At 39.1% G+C, this 14,856-nt stretch overlaps 1 protein-coding gene across 1 annotated transcript in view; it reads right to left on the bottom strand.

Moving 5' to 3' along the window:
- Positions 1-14,856, bottom strand: part of LOC126213607 (ankyrin-3-like) — a 294,242-nt gene that overhangs the window by 52,925 nt on the left and 226,461 nt on the right. The window contains exons 21-28 of the mRNA XM_049941464.1: positions 9,904-10,128; positions 8,966-9,126; positions 7,662-7,873; positions 5,850-6,054; positions 5,488-5,677; positions 5,270-5,405; positions 4,992-5,174; positions 4,658-4,799 (exon numbers count right to left, since the gene is read on the bottom strand). Of these exons, the coding sequence (XP_049797421.1) occupies positions 4,658-4,799; positions 4,992-5,174; positions 5,270-5,405; positions 5,488-5,677; positions 5,850-6,054; positions 7,662-7,873; positions 8,966-9,126; positions 9,904-10,128 (1,454 nt within the window). The remainder of the gene's footprint in view (positions 1-4,657; positions 4,800-4,991; positions 5,175-5,269; positions 5,406-5,487; positions 5,678-5,849; positions 6,055-7,661; positions 7,874-8,965; positions 9,127-9,903; positions 10,129-14,856) is intronic.

The raw sequence follows: 14,856 nt of genomic DNA, 5'->3' as shown, positions 1-14,856 counted from the left end.
AATATGCAGAAGAATGGCCAAGACCATTTCTGACTCCATCCCAGTTCAGTCTAAATAAAACTAGTGGTTACTGCGAAGAGCCTGACTGCATCAATTTTTCCTTTGTCCAATGTGCCTGGTGCAAAAAAAAAAAAAAAAAAATGCTTTCCCCCCCCCCCCCCCCATTCAAAACACACTTCTCATTTTTATGACAACTACAGGGAATAAACAAAGAACTGTTTCACTGATAGTCAAATGTACAACTTCAAACATTATTATAAGGAATGACCTACAGGAATTGTTACAAAATGTAGTACTGCAAGACGCATTTCATTTCAACAAATTACAAGTCCTCATTGATGGAAGTAGTCTGTGACACCAAACACTGCCATGATTTTATTTTCTCTGCTAGCCACTTTTATCAGCATTACATGTGCAAGAACTGAGCTGTTGATATGGAGTTATTAGTTTAAGCCAGGTTTTTGTTGGAGCAAACTACCTAACAAACACGAGCAAAAGAGAATTCTGTCTAGTGTACCTGGTAGGCCTCTTACTGGTCTTTCTGCTGGGTGTCATTGCAGCTATTTACATGTCCCTAACCTTCACCAGTTACCTAATTGGGAACATGGAATCTGAACCACATGTCTTTCGTGGCCACTCCAACATCTGTGAGAAGTGAGTGCTCCATTAAAAATCATAGTGAAAAAGTTGTGGTCTGAACGGGATTTGATTCCATGATCTTTGGATCACAAAGTGCACACTTTTCAACTAGACAATTTTTACTTTAGGAAAAAAAATGACCATTAGATCTTACGTGCTTAGTGGAAACACTAGCTGTGTTGCCTCAAGATTATGCTTGATGTCGATAATTAGTGTTCTGTTTATAAATTTCCCTTCAATGGTAATGCAAAGCCAGAGAAAAATAGCAGCTGACATACAAGGAAAAGTTTGGACCAGTGCTAAGGAGGGATGGACCTGCAATTCCATGTAAAGTGCACAATCTCCATGCATGTCACACTTCCATACAAATTGAGGCACTTAAATTCTTCCTTCCCTGCACCATTTTGCACACTCCTTCAATAACAGTGCACTTGCCATGGAAAATAATCCTCACTGAATAGCAAAGTTTCGTATTGTGGCTCTAACAAGATAGAATTGCATTCTGCATGCCGCAAATATTAGCTCCAAAAACTAAAAATTAATAACACAGCATTCATGGGCAATGTTTGCTACCTTGAGCTCTCTTCTGTTCCCTCTAGTATAAATAATTCTACCCATATACAAGGGAATGGTAGTGAATTTTCTGCAAATGCTCATTTGCATGTGCTCACTTCCATTTGCTCCATTGCAAACCAGGCTTTAGATGCTTAAAATCGGTATCTGTGAACTCCGGATAATCCCGCTGCACGGCGCTGCATGAGGAATTCGCCAAGTCACGTGCTGTGTGGTCAGAGCGGTACAATCCACTGTTATAAGCTGTTCTTCATGTGGCAAAATGTGTAACTTAACATTTTTTACAAAATACTTGCAGGCCTCTGAGCAGCTAAAATTTTGGCAGTGCATTTCTTTCATTGTCTTCTTCCTGTGTTCAAAATTTCAGGTTAGGTTTTGACATGTCTTATTGGACTATTCGCTGGTTACTTCAGCCACATTTGCATTTAGCATCATTGCAAATCTTGGGGAGAGACAAATCAGTAACCTGACATATTTTGCGTATCTTCATTCAATGATGGTATGTGGAATAATGTTCTAGAGTAACTCATCTTTAAGAAAGAAAGTCTTCAATGCTCAAAAATGTGCATAAGGGTAGTAAGTGTTGTACACCCATGATCATCTTGTAGACATCTATTTAAAGAGTTGGGCATTCTGACTACTGCTGCACAATATACCTACTCCCCCACAAAGTCTAACATAAATAATTTGCTGCAGTTCAAATGGAACAATGATAAGCATAATTACAATAGCAGCAGAAAAAATGACTATCATTACTCCACACTAAGGTTACCTTTAGCACAAAAAATGCTGCACAATGCTGCAACAAAAAATTTTAATAATTCATCCAAGGATATAAAATGTCCGACAGATAGCAAAGTAAAATTTGAAAGCAAACTCAAGTTTATCTTTAACAACTCTTTCTATTCTGTAGAAGAATTTCTATTGCTGTAATGTGTAAAATATGGTGGGTAGGAATTAACTAACTGACATCTGTAGATTATTTTTTACAGAACCCACTTTATAAATGTTCAGTATGTAGCCATATTTAAAAATTAAGTTGTCACGTGTTTGTAAAGTGCCTCATTCCACTTCATAATGATTTATTGTGCAAATGATCCATGCAACATGAAACTATTATTGTGCAAATGATCCATGCAACATGAAAATAACGAACCATGTATTTTGAAATGGCATGGAAGCAGCTGGTATTGTAAATACTGTTAATAAATGGGTGTGGCATCAAATGAGACTGGAGTGTACCAAGAGTAAATCTGCAACTGTCAACTCACTTTTCAACAACCAACAGCACTTCCAGGAGATCAGACCACCATCATTCTCATGTAACTAAGGTTGATAGGTGAAGGAACATCATGAAGTACTCAAGCAGAGCTGTTTAATTCTTTGATAAGCCTCAGTGTAGTTCAGTTCCGAAGAAGGTGTGTCATGTGTACTGATGGTTCTCAACTGGAGCTAGCATATCACTGATATAAGACATCAAAGAAATTAAAACAAGTTGCTGAGATTGTTATTACCATGAAAATACCATGGTGCAGATATTAGAAGCTGCACCGCCAGTATGGTAGTATGCATGTGTAGCATACCTGTTTCCACATTTTCTGCAACTTTCTCATTAATTTGAGTTTAAGATTCAATACAATATCTCAGGACATAGCAGGAACATGTCAGTCTCCAAAATGATAGAAGGATTTTTTTTATGAAATTGTGTTATCATGTTAATCACCTGAAGACATTTTGCTCAATGATAAGTTATAGGACAATCAGTGTAGAAATATTTCCCTGCAGCTGAAAATCCTGATAGTCAAAGTGACAGTTTTTATGTTATTGACATACAACTTTGAGATCGGTGCTGTGGGAGGGGCTGAGTAAGAAATAATTGATGTTTTTGAATAATGGCACCAGACATAACTACTGAGAATAACACACACAATATTTTGCTCTTGTCAAGACATGAGTTACTGGAGAGGTTGTTCAGAGCAATTGCAGGGAAAATGAGACAGAAAAGAAGAAAAGAGATTTCACAGAGCAACAAGTCAGAAAAACTGGAGTCTTCTTAGGTGTCAATGAAAAACTGGGCACACACTGACTCACAAATCAACATAACTAGTGATCATCGTCATACAAAGTACATATTAAATGAGAATGTTATACATCAGGGCTTCCCAGCGTGTGATCCATGGACCCCCTAGGGGCCCGCCAGCTCTTTCTAGGGGGTCCGCGGCCCCTTTCACCAAATCGTGTAAAATAATGAGTAAAATTATTGAATAAAAATGTGAAAATCAAATTCATCACTATTTTTTTTCGTGTGAAAAACATGTGTACTTTTACTTCAGGTCGTATCCCCAAGCAGCCTTTGCTGTTCCTAAGTGAGAACGCATACACAGTTTAGTGCCGGAGAATGCAGCTCCTCTGATCGACTGTTTCGCAACAATACAGGGGTCATTTGTGCGTCGGCTCACGGCGCTAGATGCACTGAAACCTTTTACGCATGCGCGGAGCGAGCTTTGTCGACCAGTCACAGCGCTCGCTGGCACGTATGCGGCCCCAGGCATCATTAAATGTTAAACTTGCTTTGTCAGTGCACTACCTATTTCATAAGTCGATTTTTGACCACTTTATTACTTCTAACATGGATTGGTGGCTGAAGTCAGGATAATTGAAGAAGGGTGCAATTTCCCCATCGCTTTCACAACAAGGGAAGTTTCCAGTTGAAATGAATGAGGAGGGAGGACGACCAAAGGAAGACTTTACGTACATTTGAACATTTTTCTTCAGATTTCACGAAAAATCACACACACACACACACACATACACACACACACACACACACACACACACACGACTGTTACGAAATATGCATGCTCCTTACACAACAGTAGCCAAATAGTGGAAGTGAACAGACCATAAGTGGCAGCTTGTCAACAGCGAACAGTTTAGACGTGACGTTGATTGCTCTTGAAGGAAGATAGCTCCATTGTGTGAAATTTCAATTAGCAAGTAATTTTAATCAGGCAATAGTGTGTTGAACAAAGGGAGTAAATCCACTTGTAAGTGTCTGGATACAGTGGGAATTCAAATTGGATCGTTAATTTCAAGTTGTTTTCATTCATCTCTAAACCAAAGACTATTGATACTACAGGGAGGGGAAGGGGGCAGTGGGGGGGGGACGGGGGGTGGGGGTGGAGCGGGGGTCATTGGGACCATGGCACTTGCATTAAGAAGCTTTCAGTTCCCGTGGGCTTAGCTCTGAAATTTAAAGTTACTGTGCTCTTGACTGACTAGGGGTCCGTCATGGGTTTTCGACTGAAGAAGGGGTCTGCCAGCTGAAAAGGTTGGGAAGCCCTGCTATACATCATTCTCCTGCAGGAACAAAGTAAGAGGCAGAATGGAATAAACCCACAACATGTGCAACAATTAGAACATTTTTCCATTTTCTTTTACTTACTAATGCCATCTCTAAGGAAACTGTAATTTTTTTCTAGTTCCAGCAAGTCTGGTTCTGATGGTCCAGCATCAGGAATAACATTATCAGGTAGCACAATGTTGAGAGTACAAATAGGTGTTTGAGCTGGTTCCCCTTTAGCAACCTAAAGAGAAAAGAAAATATTCCTATGGTAAAGCAGAGTCACAAAGGGATATGTAACATATTAAATCTTACAGACAAAACCTTGCAAAATCAAACAAAATCTGTTTTTACCATGAAATATCTTACAAAAACATGGCCATTCGTAATTCTTGATATTTTTCTGCAAATGTATTAAGTTAGTGAAATAGCTGACCTTTGGTTCTCTCATAAAAAGTATTCTACCAACAGTATCTTCATCTGGATCTTTTACTCGTACAGTGAAAGGTAAACGATTTTCTTTGAATGCTCTGAAACCCATTTGTAGTTGGTCACCAGACTTCATCACAGGAACCAGATTACCAGCAAATTCAATGTATACTGTCTTCCCTTCTTGCACCTGTATAAAGGAAGAATAAAAAAATCCAACAGAATTTCTAACATCAAGATTATTTTGGTTATTTTCTGTAACATGCAGTAGGTCCAACACACTACCTCAACATCTTTGCTTTTAGCCACTTCTGTAAAATGTTCCTGGTGTTCCAGTGTCTTATCTTCTTTGTCATCAGTCATACAAAACACACGCAGTCTTGCTTCTAACAGATCAACTCGTTTTGCAAATACAACAAATCTGTAAAATAGGAGAATTTCAATAGATTACTCCTGGACAGTAATGGAAAAATGAGGAAATTTCATAAATAAGATAGTATTACTTTGCCATAAATGGTGGATGTATAGATTCACGATATAGCTCAGTTGCCATTTTGGTTGCATCTGCTATGTTCCTGCAGTCCATTAGCCAAAATCGTGCTGAAACTGTTGTAGTAAATGTAACACAGTCCTTCACAAATGTCAGAGGAGTAGAACCAGTAACATCCTCCCACTGCGCTCTTGTTGTTCCACCTGTGAATATCAGAAAATGTTGTTTTATGATTTTAACAACAGAATGAACATTAAATACAAATAATAATAATGATAATAACAATAATAATAATAATCAGTATAAAAATACAATGAAGGTTTTCACAGCCAGTTAGTATACTTACGTTAAACAGAAATCCTCTGTATGCTTTACCTGTAATGCTGCACAGCAACCTGAGTGTTGGTGCATCTCCAGAATACTGATTTATCATCCCTTTATTTGCTGCTTGTGGAACAGGTATTGTCAGTGTGATTGGTTTGTGGAATTTTCGTCTTCTTGGCTCAACAGTGACAATAGGTGAAACAGCAACTCTGTTCCCAAGGAGTTTTGCTGCCAAATCAGCAGAGATAGGTTGAGCCTGAAGAAGGCAGCAGCAAACAATAAAATTGAGTTTATTCAGCTTCTCCTGGCATAATTCATGACAGAATAGTTTACTGGTGAACAGCTGGATTTTAAAATCCAAAAGGCACAATATTTCGGCAAGCAATCACGTTGTCATCATTTGGTGCACTGAAGAACAGCTTGTCAGTGCACTTGATGATGGCAACATGGTCACTTGGCAAAATATTGTGCTCACTGGACACATACATCTTGCTATTTACCCATGAACTATTTTGTCAATATTAAAGATGACAAAAATCGAAAGTTAACAGTTAACAAAATCAAGTGAAAGTTACAGAATGGCTGACAGATATACTTATCAATATACACTCTATTTCAAACTCCTAAACACATGGTTTTTTTCTGCCAGAACTCGCAACACACATGAATGGAAAAAATAAGATGGAAAATACTAGATAAAAGTAAGACCACTGAGAGTTGCAGATCAAAAGGCAGCTTCGATATAGAATAATGAAAAAGTGGTAGAAACAAAGATCAAAGTTAGATTTATATGTGAATTAAAATGTCCAGAGTATACTGTGATGAAATCTTTTCAGGCTTTGTTGAAACATCGCAGAATTTCAATGAAGCAACCAGGATGGAAGCCCAAAAAGATTTCGTCAATGTTAGATTTGTAAACATTAATTACATATAAACTGCCATGTAAATCTTTTCATTTGAACTCATATTATTGTGTGTTTTTAGTGGCATGCATTTATCACAGTTATGAAATATTACTACACAAAATTCTGCCAATTAATCGATCCAAAACTGAAAGATCCCGTCAGTAATTTTAAATAAGAAATAGGAAGTAATATGGGAAAAAAGTACTAACAAAGAAAGAGGTCACTGTTAACACACACAAAAGGAGTAAGAAAGGAACTGTTAGAGAATAATATGTTCATCAAAAAGCCTTTCATTTGCCTGTTTTTGAAGACAAAAATGTTTTAGAATCTAAAAATAAAATATTATAGTATTAGCTCCCTAATGTTCTTAACTTAGACAACACTTTTTTGACACAATTATTCCTAGATGGCTCATACACATTTTAAATGTGTTCGTAGGCACAAAAATCTGAACGAACTTCTCCTTCTTCATGACAGCGCAAGACCTCACACAAGTCTTCACACCCGAGAGGAGCTCACAAAACTTCAGTGGACTGTTCTTCCTCATGCACCCTACAGCCCCGATCTCGCACCGTCGGATTTCCATATGTTTGGCCCAATGAAGGACGCAATCCGTGGGAGGCACTACGCGGATGATGAAGAAGTTATTGATGCAGTACGACGTTGGCTCCGACATCGACCAGTGGAATGGTACCGTGCAGGCATACAGGCCCTCATTTCAAGGTGTCGTAAGGCCGTAGCATTGAATGGAGATTACGTTGAAAAATAGTGTTGTGTAGCTAAAAGATTGGGGAATAACCTGGTGTATTTCAATGCTGAATAAAACAACCCCTGTTTCAGAAAAAAATGTGTTGCATTACTTATTGCCAAAGTGAAAAAATAGCATGGGATTTTCATTAGTTTTTCGCTGTCAGTTTAACGCATTCTAAAAATTTCATCATGGTATTTGTTATCATACCTGAATTCCAACTCTGATCTTTTTGGTAAGGGCATCTTGTGGAAATACTGCTTGTACTTGGGGAACAACACTTGAGGACACCATGCCTCCTTCAGGACCAATAGCATGCACTTCCTGCTTCACTCGAGATACAACAGCAAAGTAATGTGGGAAGTCAACCGTAAGAATACGTGTTATACGATTTGTATGGAGATCTTCAAGTTGGCTCATTTCTGAAACAAGATGTTCATCATATATGTGGTGGAAAAAAGTGACTTCATGATTATAACAGTCATAAAAACAGATCATATTGAAATTTAGAGTCCTTATGATTAAAAACAATATTTCTTTCCCTCTGAGATCTTGCCTGTGCTACAAGTAAGACAAGAAGAGTATATGTGATTCTTCAGGCTTTCTTGGCATATCTGTGAATATATGGTTCCCAGCTCTGCTGCTGGACTGCTGAACTATGTTACTACACGTACTTGCGAGTGGTAAACCGTACCAACAACTTGGCAATGTCAAGTAGTTGCCTTGAGGAAATTTACACAATGTGACCCGCAGCAGGTCTGAGAACCATATATTCAAGAATAACATTAATGACTTATTAGCAAAAGAAGAAAAAGTTTAAAAAATGTATTTAATCTCATTACTGTATTCCTATTTTAATTAATTTGTTTATTTTTATGGAATTATATATTTCACAGTCTGTGCACTACAAATAAGGGTAAAAGCAGTTAGTGAAATAATTCTTAGTTGTTTTGTTGATAATACAGTGTCTTTTCCATTCAGCAACGAAAATATCAATAAGCAAATCAGTAATCAGAACAGAGAATATACAGCTGGAGGAAAAATTGACACTATATTACTCTCCCTAAGTATACCACCTTCTGCATGCCTAATCCCCTAACTAGATGTTTAACTCCATAGAGTCCTGCTGTTTTTCATTGTTACACACCCACCTCCATCGATATTTATGTTCACATCATATTTTATATGCAGAACACACTATTGATTTTTCTTCCCTTTTCCCAATATTTGTTCCTCAAGGGCTGCATTTTACATTTTTTCTTGATGCTTGTTTAGGTATGGCTGAAATGAGTCTGGTACTGATCACCAACATTTGTGCATTTCTTGCATGCCACCAATTTTACCTCTACCTTGCAGATTCCACCCTGAGGACTGTTCTCCTGCTTGCTGAGTAAATAAGTTACTTTGTCTTTCTCTTTACAGAGTCCTCTCAGAAATGAACTTACTACTTAGCATTACAGCAAGGCATTATTTTATCTTTCTTATAGTTTCATTTTGCAGCAGAGTATACTTGCCTTCTCCTTCAAAACTTTCATTCAAAACATCCTGAACAGCTTCTTCACTCGCTTCAAGTGTGTGCTCCCTCCATGTATCTCCATTGTCAGAACGCAGAATTATAATCTCACGTTCTTTGCCTCGAAGTGAGGCAAAGTGAGGAACTTCTATAATCACAGGTCTGAATACATACAAAAAACAATGTGTTAGACAATAACTTATGATGACAATAATAAAATACAGCTCTTAGTATGCCTGACCAAGCTGTACTTTGGATGGAAAAAGGCAAAGTAATTTATGTATTCCAAATAAAATTAAAATGAAACATTACATTTAGTCCCATTACAGTACACATTATTCATGCTCAAAAGTATGGATTACAAAGAATAAAATAATTGATTCCAACCACACAGTTCGCTTGATCAGACTACACACCACATTGATCACATGTTCGTAACAGCTTCCATATAGTCAGATGTTTGACAGTTTATAATTAAACTAAATTATATGATTGTTCAACAGCAATACCTTGAAAAGACAAATATGACCTTTTTAGGGCACAGAGAAATTATGAGTAGCGATTAAGAATTAAAGCCAGATATTTTTTAATCATCATCCATTTTCTGCAAAGGAAATTTGAAAATTTTCAGAACTACTAAATGTTTGCTGCTACTGTTGTGAACTTTGAAAAACATAAAAAGATGTAAAGTTAAACTATAGCATTCCACAATCTGAGGCTTATATATACACATATATCTATAATAATTCAATCAAATTTGTCAGCTTCAATTTCATACTGTTTATGGGATTTAAAAGTGGAATTCAACTCTATCTGTTACAAATAAGTTTCCTTCATGAAGGATTGCAATTGACACCATCAAGCAAAGATAAAAATATTGTCATAAAGTAGATGACAAATCTAATCCAACACTGCAGTTACAGAATAATGGGAACTTACCCAAGGAATTTTGCTCCAACAGGTCCTAATTCAAGGATTCTGCTAGCAAGTGCCTCACCTTCCATTAAGGGAGGTGGATTTGATAACCTGTCCCTGCGGAGATAGCGGCATGTGATGCGCATTGGCATTGCCGCTTTACGTGGTGGAACAATTACACGCACTCCGGAATGTCTGCATCCACGCATTGCACCCCCACGAGCATCCACCAAGAAGCTCACGAGAAAACTATCAAAACAAGTAAAACTTTTAGAAACATAAATTCATTATCAACTGATCAAAAGAAGTCAGTACTTTGAATACTCTGGGACATACTAATATCAAAATACATTATTTTATGAGCATATTTGAGCTCTCTCTCTCTCTCTCTCTCTCTCTCTCACACACACACACACACACACACACACACACACACTCACACAATCAAAAGAAGTCAGTACTTTTAATACTCTGGGACATACAAATATCAAAATACATTATTTTATGAGCATATTTGTGCAGTCTCAGTCTCTCTCTCTCTCTCTCTCTCTCTCTCTCACACACACACACACACACACACACACACTCACACACATATACAGGGATGGAGAGAGAGAGAGAGAGAGAGAGAGAGAGAGAGAGAGAGAGAGATTTGCACATACTATTAGTCAGTTAAAAAGAATGTTCATTTGCTTCATAGCTACATTAACACGTTTATACTTCTTAATCTCAAGTAAAACAATATAATATTGTGTTTTTATTTTATTGAGACAGACAAATAACCCTACATTTTCTTCACAGTAACACATAGTGGCAACAAAATATCACAAAATAGGTATGTAGCAAGAACTTTCAATCAACCACAATGCATAGACAAAATCCAAGTACAGAAGATCAATCTTTTTGTGTAGCAAAGTTGAAGTGCAAAACATATAAATAACAATGACAGCACATAGGTTAGCCTCCGGGCTCTCTTCCCCTTTGAAGTAATGCCAGTAGCCTGCCACTTCTAATGGGGAAAAATGGGGTTAGTTTTTCTCTCTTCACACTGAATAAAATTCTCAAGGTTCTATGGGCATATTACAAGATGTCCACTGTCAGAAGGGTGAGGGATATGGCAAGAGGTAACTGCCCTTTGCTGTTATGCAGTCTCAGGAGTGAAGTCCTTACGACAAACGTTAGCTATATCCTATCAGTGTGTCAAGCGGACTCATGGTGGTAGTTCAGCCTGTAAAATCAGTGTTGATGACATCCTATCAGGTTGCTAAGACTTCTCATGACATGGTATAGTATACAGGGTGGAGAAAAATTGTATCATGCAATTTTAACCGTGGATAGCTGACACCAGTAGGAACCAGAACTACTAATGTTGTGCAGGTCGACAATGCACCATTTTTAAACTATGGAAATTTGGCACCACAGACTCTGATTGGCCATGGGATTGCCCTGTTTTCATTATTCTGTTGATGGGCAGTGCTATGGTTGTCAGTTCACACATACAAACATCCCTAGCCCCGTCACTGCCCCAAAGTGATATGCACATGTGTCAAATAGGTGTCACTGTTTGTCTCCACCTCACACAGAAGCTTAGCTTCAGAGCACATACACGTCACCTGCACTTTAGTCATACCGTAAGGATGGTGGTACAGTATTTGTTTGAAGAACAGCGAGATATGGTTTTTGTTTATGGACTAGCTGACGGTAGCGTGCATGAAGCTCGATGATAGTATGATGAATGGTATCCAGCAAGACGCCACCCACACCCACAAACATTTACATAATTCACTGGCAACTTGGTGAAACAGGCTCATTAGGGGGATATCATGGTGATGCTTGGAAACCTCGAACACGACAGGATACTGAATTTGAAGAGAATGTTCTCAAGCGCTTCGAGGAAGCACCTACGACAAGTACTCAAGCAGCTGGACACGACATGGGGTCACTCATTGGTTAGTCTGGGAGGTTTTGAGGGATGACAGCTAGCATCCACTTAGTTTCCACCCTGTACATAACCTAAATCCTGTGGCGAACTATGAACACAGGCTAGGGTTTGGCTGGTGGTTTCTGTGACATGTTGCACGAAATCCTGCCTCCCCGCTATTGTGTTGTTTACCGATGAGTACAACTTCCACATGGACAGTCTTTACAACACTCAAAATGTTCATTATCGGGCAAAGGGAAATACTCATGTCTATGGACACCAGAAACGATTTTTGTTCAAAATTTGAGCATGCATTGTGGGTGACCATCTGATTGGGGGCTGATCTGTCTGCCTCCCCGACTTACCAGGGCAAATTATCTTCACTTTTTGCAACAAACTCTAGCCGGCTTGCTGGAAGATGTTCCCCTGGACATATGGCTATGCACGTGGTTGCAGTATGATGGGGCGCCCGCACACAACAGTTGTGCTCTGTGTGGATATTTAAATGAACTTTTGGACAGCCTGGTAATTGGCAGAGGTGCTCATAGGATATGGCCCCCATGATCACCAGACCTCGTGCCATCAGATTTTTTCCTATGGGGATTCTTCAGGCTTCTAGTTCACCCACCCAGATGCAAACCACCTTGAAACAAAGAGGAATCAATGGATTGCATTCAACATGCTGCCAATCACATCAGGACAATACCAGGGAATTTTGAAAGAGTTCAGAAAAACACCATTTGTTGTTATCAACCTCATGTCACGTCAGAGGATCACCAGTTCGGGCACCTGCTTAAACTAAACAACGTCCTAGCTATAGAAAAGGCCCTTTTCACGACTAACACAATTTGTAAAAGACTTTCTGTATGCAAACTAACATCTGTTGACAGGTTTGTTCCCGGTACGTCTTATCATGAAATTACCATGGATGTGTCGGGACCCTGGTGGATTCGCCCCCAGGCCCCCAGAGTGGAAGGCTGGCTTGCTACCACCGAGCATGCAGGCTGCCTTGGATACATTGCAATCTCCGGCAGGCAAAGCATTCGCAGTCATGTGTTATCACGAGAAAACTATCAAAACAAGTAAAACTTTTAGTAATATAAATTCATTATCAACTGATCAAAAGAAGTCAGTACTTTGAATACTCTGGGACATACTAATATCAAAATACATTATTTTATGAGCATATTTGTGCGGTCTCTCTCTCTCTCTGTCACACACACACACACACACACACACACACACACACACACAGGGATGGAGAGAGAGAGAGTGTGTGCCACCATGTTTGCGTAGTTTAAAAATTGTGCAGAGTGTAATTAGTAAAGGTTCCTATTGGTATCAGCCATCCAGGGTAAAAATTTCATGTCACAATTTTTCTCCACCCTGTATTTACTTTATATGTCACATGCACTGTCAGTACTTATTGTTAATTTTGGAATATCAGATAGCACAATACAGCATGACTATTATCCTTCAGTATGAATTTTATGAGGCTGTTGTTGAAAGAAAAGAGAGAGGAAACCAACGTTATTCAGGAAAAACATTGTTTCCAGACTAGATGGGAGCAATGTTATTTTCGCTCTTCCACTGATTTCTGCTGCAGTTTGTCTTTGATGTGAACATATTCAAGTCCAGCATAATAGTGCAATGTTTACATCAGGGACATGTTAATATATACTATGTGATCAAAAGTATCAGGACACCTAACTGAAAATGACTTACAAGTTCATGGCGCCATCCATCGGTAATGCTGGAATTCAATATGGTGTTGGCCCACCCTTAGCCTCGATGACAGCTTCCACTCTCGCAGGCATTCGTTCAATCAGGTTCTCGGAGGTTTCTTGGGGAATGGCAGCCCGTTCTTCATAGAATGCTGCACTGAGGAGAGGTATCGATGTCGGTCTGTGAAACCTGACATGAAGTTGGCATTCCAAAACATCCCAAAGATTTTCTATAGGATTCATGTCAGGACTCTGTGCAGGTCAGTCCATTATAGGGATGTTATTGTTGTGTAAACACTCCAACACAGGCCATGCATTATGAACAGGTGTTTGATCATGTTGAAAGATGCAATCGCCTTCTCCAAGTTGCTCTTCAACAATGGAAAGCAATAATGTGCTTAAAATATCAATGTAGGCCTGTGCTGTGATAGTACCATGGAAAACAATAAGGGTGCAAGCCACCCTCCATAAAAAACACGACCACACCATAACACCACCGTCTCCGAATTTTACTGTTGGCACTAGACATGCTGGCAGATGACGTTAACCAGGCATTCACCATACCCACACCCTGCCATCGGATCACCACATTGTGTGCCTGATTCGTCACTCCACACAACATTTTTCCACTGTTCAATCGTCCAATGTTTACGTTCCTTACACCAAGTCAGGCATCATTTGGTATTTACCGGAGTGATGTGTGGCTTGTGAGCAGCCACTCAACCATGAAATCCAAGTTTTCTCACCTCCTGCCAAACTGCCATGGTTCTTGCAGTGGATCGTGATGAAGTTTGGAATTCCTGTGTGATGGTCTTGACAGATGTCTGCCTATTACACATTACGACCCTCTTTAACTGTCAGCGCTCTCTGTCAGTCAACAGACAAGGTCGGCCTGTATGCTTTTGTGCTGTACATGTCCCTTCATGTTTCCACTTCACTATCACAACAGAAACAGTGGGCCTAGGGATGTTTAGGAGTGTGGAAATCTTGCGTACAGACGTATGACACAGGTGACACCCAATTACCTGACCACATTCGAAGTCTGTGAGTTCCACAGAGCACCCCATTCTGCTCTCTTACAATGTATAATGACTACTGAGGCCGCTGATATGAAATACATGGCAGTAGGTGGCAGTACAATGCACCTAATATGAAAAACGTATGGTTTTGGGTGTGTTCGGATACTTTTGATCATATAGTGTACATGGATTGAAAATCCAGACCAGTTACACGCACCAAATAAGAGGTGTCCCTGAGCAGCAGCTACGTATATATAAAAGATGAAGAATTACTTAGCTTTCTTGTGAAGTCTTCCTTCAGTGCTTTTGCGGT

This window comes from Schistocerca nitens, chromosome 1 (genome assembly GCF_023898315.1).
Source record: "Schistocerca nitens isolate TAMUIC-IGC-003100 chromosome 1, iqSchNite1.1, whole genome shotgun sequence".
NCBI classification, from domain to species: Eukaryota; Metazoa; Arthropoda; class Insecta; order Orthoptera; family Acrididae; genus Schistocerca; species Schistocerca nitens.
The sequence above is the reverse complement of the archived record's forward strand: the minus strand, read 5'-3'. Positions and strand labels throughout refer to the sequence as shown.